The 6056-nt window shown below is 38.9% G+C and overlaps 1 protein-coding gene and 1 long non-coding RNA gene across 2 annotated transcripts; both read left to right on the top strand.

Moving 5' to 3' along the window:
* The first annotated feature begins 350 nt into the window (after nt 1-350).
* Nucleotides 351-3146, top strand: LOC108799256. The gene is made up of 3 exons (XR_001942020.1): nt 351-418; nt 2824-2934; nt 3025-3146. It is a non-coding gene; the product is annotated as an uncharacterized LOC108799256 (long non-coding RNA).
* A 591-nt stretch (nt 3147-3737) lies between these two features.
* Nucleotides 3738-5736, top strand: LOC108799250 (beta-Ala-His dipeptidase-like; the record flags this gene model as incomplete). The annotated part of the gene is made up of 3 exons (XM_018571085.1): nt 3738-3896; nt 4069-4151; nt 5539-5736. Coding segments are annotated over exons 1-3 (351 nt in total), but the record flags the coding sequence as incomplete, so codon positions are not given.
* Between the last annotated feature and the right edge of the window lie 320 nt (nt 5737-6056).

Here is a 6056-nt window from a genome sequence, read left to right as displayed (position 1 = left end):
GAGACTCATGTTTTTACTTGTTCCATTATTTGAACAATTGTGTTGTTTAAGCAGTATTTTGGTGAGAAACGTACTTGAGATGTTAGTTCAGATGCTGTTTTGCTGATAATTAAATCAGTTACTGCTAACTAGTTTAAAGGAAGAACAATGCACGGCAAGGCAAACTATAATAATCTTAGGAATACATAGGTGTTACAAGTTTCATATTTACTTTGCATGTATTATTAACCAAGACTTAGCTTCACTAAGCCTGCTTTATTAGGAATACATACAAATGCGATTCTCTGGAAGAGGGCTGGTACGTAGGAGTGGCTTGTCCCAGCCGCTTATAAATTAGAGCACATCCTTTCCTAAGAGCCAGTGTGGAGTGCGCCACTAACAGTACTCTAGGATAAGACCAGCTTTGCAAATCACCATGGTAAGTAACTTAGAAACTGATGGTTTGTGGGTTTTACTTACTTGTGCTATGTGCAATAATCACTTCTATAACTAACAGGCATCCTGTGGTATTTTCATTAATGTAGTAGGTAGGCTGATGAAAATATTTTAATCTCTCTAACAGAATCCACTCACCTTAAACTTTTCAAAAGAATTTATTAAACTGATCCCATACACTACTTAGGTTTAATCACATAATTCAGCATTTTGAATTACAATGGAGCTTGGTTTTAATTAGATAACTTCATCTGAAATACAATTTTTAAAGCATTAACATTTCTTTAAGTTCTTTCTGTAAAGTTATTTAAGTGCTTTCTTTAAGTTGTTTATAACATGACCCATGATTCCTCCTGAGACAAGATCACCAGATTATAGTCCATCCAGCATTATTTATGAATGCCCTGTGATTACAATTGTACCACAGGTAGACATACCAATTTCTGCAGTTGCACAAAGGTTCTTTGGGACTTAAGGGTAAATATACAGTATATACTAGAAATGGATCAGAAATGGAAGTCAAGACAAATGTTTTTTTTTTCATCTGTAGCAATCCTTACCTCCAATCAATGTACCTTACATTGTCTATTATTAATTTGCAGCAAGCATTCTTGATATATGAAGCACTTGATCTCAGTTTCAATCTGGAACAGTTGCTATTGGCTGTAGGGGTGGTATAGCAATAACATTGCAGCAATTCTATATAATATGGTGTCATAATTGCTCAGATTGTTCAGTGGATGAGAAACTCTTTAGTGACAGCATCTCTCTGCTGCTTGCCCTGCCTATAGAGGCTGAGTGACAGTATAGTACCCTACTGTGTCATATAAACCTGTTATGCAGTAAATATTTTAACCACCAGCAGCAGCAGCCCGTAAAAGAGAAGAATCCCTACTGTATCTTTCAGGCAGGCATTGTGTTAAATCTGGTATCCACCCCACTGGTATCCACCCAGAAGTGGTCTCCCACCAGGGGCTTTGTTTCCTCATGCTGACCACTATGTCACTACTGTGCCCCGTAGTGACATAGCGGCCAGCTATGTTGCTTGATATAGTTATGTTACTTGCATGTCAGTAACTGTGCTTCAATTGTATGTTTAGATAGCACAAACACAGCAAAAATCTCAGAAATTGTGGCTATCTTATGTATTTGTAATTTTCCTGTTTTTATATGATTAAGTAAGATATAATCTTAAAGTGGACCTTTACCCTGTTTACTAAAAATCACATCAGCATGCCGCTCTGCATGCGGATAAAAAATCATATTACATCTCTTAGTTAAACAAACATGTTTTTATTTTATTCTATATACAAGGGAAGGGGGTTGCTCACAGTGTTAAATAGAGTATTAACAGCTCCAGGGTTTCCATAAACCTTATATTAGAAAATTGGTTCCCTTTAGCAACAAGGAAATCCCAAGTAGGAGCTGATTAAATTAATGATATATTAACATGCAAATATTTATCAACCATATTTTAATTGAATAGAAAAAGTATAAACATATAAATCACACAGAACGGACATTTAAAACCTTAAAAACTTTTGAGAGACTTCACTGTATCTCAAAGTACTTTGAGGACCCGACGGGGCTCCACTTAATCAGCTGCATAGTTGGGAAAGTTCCCCCTGAACTGTCATCACCACACTACAAACCATCAAACGGATACTTTGTCCTCCAGGATCCATGGAGGCTTAATCTGCAAATGATGTAATCGTGTCCAAGCATTGCCTTCTGGGAAGGTTACATCAGCAGAGCATTACTGAGAAATCTCATGAGATCTCAGGGAAAGGCATTTCTTCCACTGGGATCATGTGCATGGTCGCATGTCCTAGTCACATGTGCCAGAGTTCCAGGAAGCAAAGGGAGATGGAATAATCTGCCCTTAGTAAAAAAAAAATGGACACTGTAAGAAGAAGGGGGAGGAAAAGAGAAACAAGGTATGCAAAGGATAAAAGCCGGCAATTATCTAGAAGTATCTGTGTGTAGATTGCCATTACTTAACATTTTTTAAAGGTGGTTTTGTTGTTAAGATATGGGTAAAGTTCCTCTTTAAATGTTCTTAAATGTCTATCTACAGTATATCTAAAGTAAAACCAAGCTTGACATTTTTTGGAGCCATACTGGTGCCTTCATCACAGGATTTGTGATTAAGTCCATTTTCACAGTCTGGCGAAGGGGGTATGGGGACATACTGGACACTATTGGGGGCCTGTAATTGTAAAAAGGGTAAAAATCTCTGCTCGAGAATATCATAGACTTTTAAAAAAATAAATCTTAATTTTTCTAGAATCAGTTGTATTTTATGGTCAGAATGTTTCAAAAATGATATATTGTCACATGCTACCTGGAATTTTCTAATTTGTAAGGTCTTTCTTTTTTGTCTTACAGCTTTTTCTACTAGCTCTCCTATCTTTGCTAAGTGATCAAGTTATCTTAACTCCTGTGCAAAATGATGCCTTATTTCAGTACATTAATGATCACCAGAGTGAATATATTCAGGTAAGCTCGGCAGTTTTACACATACCTGTTGCAGAAAAATGCATACTTGACAGTACACAGGTACATTGTACTTTATTTTTTTAATTTTAGAGACTGAAGAACTGGGTGGCAATAGAAAGTGACTCCAGTGATCCTTCAAAGAGAGACCAACTTCAACACATGATGGAAGTTACAAAAGACTACATTTTAAGCATCGGTGGACATGTGGAAATGGCAGTCTCCCAACATATTGCTTTAGAATGTGTAGCATGTGTTATTAGCCCCCAAAAACAATCAGACGCTAGAACTGAACTCTGGAGAAGCTCTTGAAATACCCACATTAACCTTGACTTCATGCTTACATCTGATTCCTCTTTTTGTTCACCGTTGCTCAACACTTTTCTCCCCATGTACATTCCATGCCCAGAGGTTTGTAAACAACACCTCTGGACATCAAAGATATTATAAGTAGACTCCCACTTGAGCTGCAGGCACATCATGTATGTAATGTTTCCACCTACCATACTTCACACTAACTTATTCCTTTTCCACTGTTCCTGATTTCCACTGCTCCTCTGTATTACCCTTGTTATTACTATGTAACCATGTATGTTTAACAACCTTTTGATGCTATTCTCTGAAAAATGTCCATAAAATATTTGGAAAGAGGCCAAAGCTGAGTTTGATAAAATACTTGCAACATATATAGTAGACTTGGGAAGTTGCTTAATAAACAATTCTGTTGTGCAATGTACAAAAAAATATCATTATATCAGATTTCTGATAATAGGTCATTTAAAAAAATATATATTTCTTGAAGTATTCCCCAGGTATAAAACTTCCACTGCCACCAGTAATTCTTGCACAATTTGGAAATGATACAAAAAAGCCTACTGTGTGTTTCTATGGACATATGGATGTACAACCTGCAAAGAAAGAGGATGGCTGGAAAACAGAACCATATACTCTCATAGAGGAGAATGGTATGTCTGATCATGTCTGTTTTTTAACTATGAGGAATATCTACATGTAATATTGATTGTATAAATGTCTTAAGTTTTGAAAACTGTGTATAGAAGATTTATTGAGACACAATGTACCTGAATAAAGTTCGATTCAGAACAATCTGAAATATTATATTAACTTTTATTACAGGTAACCTGTTTGGCAGAGGAACTTCTGATGACAAAGGACAAGTTCTGGCTTTGCTGCATGCAGTCGAATCTGTTACAAAATTTGTATGTAAATCTAGTATGCATACTACAAATAGCTAGATGTTTTGCAGTCCTTCTGTAATTTACCACAGTAAACCTAGACTAGCTAGCAATCAGTCATTTGTGAAATAGAAAATAATTTAAAGAAATAACAAAACTTTATGAAGGCACTAAAATTGACCATTTACAACTTATGATAAAGCTGGTCTAGACCCCTTTCATCCATGCTGACTTGATTAAACAGGACATTGAGATGTTGGAGGATCCCCATGCTGGGCTCTACAAGGCCTAAAGTGACTAAACTCAGAAGTTAAATCTTAGCAATACATTAAAGTACCTTAACTATTAACAAAACTGTACTTATTTGTCCATCACTCAGCTGCAGATCCTTAAATGATCTCTGAATGCATGATGACACTGTCTTTCTTTTGGAGTGTGGCTACTTTTGTTCCCTGTGGTCCCTGTGATTGTTGTAAAGTAGCCACTAGGGATGCACTGATACCAATACTGGTATACATGCCTATACTGAGCATTTGGGCAAGTACTCGTACTCACCCAAAGGCTCATATACTTACCCCGATACCAGAACTGCCTTCCGGCTTCCCAAATGGCAGGGAAGCCGGCTTTGCACTGGTTAGCAAGCCTGCGGGGCAGTTTTGCTTCCTGACCAATTAGGAAGCTGGGGGCAGGTCATGACCCGCTGGCCAGCTTCCTGATTGGCCGGGAAGCTGGCCTCACTCTGCCTAGCGACACTGCGGGGCAGCCTGGCTTCCCGATTGACTGGGAAGCCAGCTTCATGATGGCTAGCGACTGTGCAGGGCAGCCGGCTTCACGACCAGTCGGGCAGACGACTTCACGCTGCCTAGCGACACTGTGGGGTAGCCTGGCTTCCTGACTAACCAGGCGTGGGAAGCAGGGCCTACGCTACCTCGGGATGCTGGTAATGGTACTCGGTGTCGGCGAGTATCGACAAAAAAATATCGGTACTTGTACTCTATACTGAAAAAACGGTATCGGTGCATCCCTAATAGCCACCTCTCCAAGCTCGCTCCCGTGATGGACCACAATCTCACGTTTAGTTTACTAATTTGTATTGAGATTATAGTCACAGTAGCGAGCCTGGCGCAGTGCCTACTTTACACCACACACAGGGGTCATGGGGGACAAACATAGCCACTCTCCAGAAGGAAGGACAAGCTTAGCAGGAATTCAGAGATAATTTGAGGATCTAGAGCCGAGTTATGCACAAATAGGGTTCATTTTGGTTAATAATTAAGGTACATGAATAGATTTTTGAGATTGAGTTTAGTGTCACTTTAATACACCAGCAGGTTCAGTTACTGAGATGGGTGGATTTATTCTGTGAATTATGCGCTTGTACATCTAATTGAAGACTGCAATGTTGTTTCAGGGTCTTCCAGTAAATGTGAAGCTTGTGATTGAGGGAATGGAGGAAACAGGATCCCAAGGTCTTGAAAAACTTGTGGAGGACAAAAAGGACACTTTTTTCTCTGATGTTGACTACATTGTAGTGACAGATACTCCCTGGCTTAGTAACAAACCAGGCATCACTTATGGTGCTAGAGGAAACTGCTACTTTTTACTAGAGGTATGTTATTCTAGTTTTACACTTGAACCATGAAATCATGTATCTCAGCATACCAAACTTATTGGGGGGAGGGGGAGGACTAGTGTTTGGACCAGGTGTTTGGAAACTGTAAGATCAAGGTTTATTCCCAGAGCAGTAGGTTAAGGGGTATCTGCTGCTGCCACGGACATAAGACAGTTGTCCAACTTCACTAAAAACAGTTGCACCAGGCAGTGATCATCTCTTGGCCACATATCTTTTATTACACAAGCCAAAATCAGGCATCCATAGATCAGGTTCGAGAGATAGATAATCCGCGCTTCTGGAAAGGAAACTAAAGT

This window comes from Nanorana parkeri, unplaced genomic scaffold, assembly GCF_000935625.1.
Source record: "Nanorana parkeri isolate BGI_ZX_2015 unplaced genomic scaffold, ASM93562v1 scaffold1672, whole genome shotgun sequence".
NCBI classification, from domain to species: domain Eukaryota; kingdom Metazoa; phylum Chordata; class Amphibia; order Anura; family Dicroglossidae; genus Nanorana; species Nanorana parkeri.
Note: the sequence above shows the minus strand (reverse complement) of the source record. Positions and strands in the feature narration are given on the sequence as shown.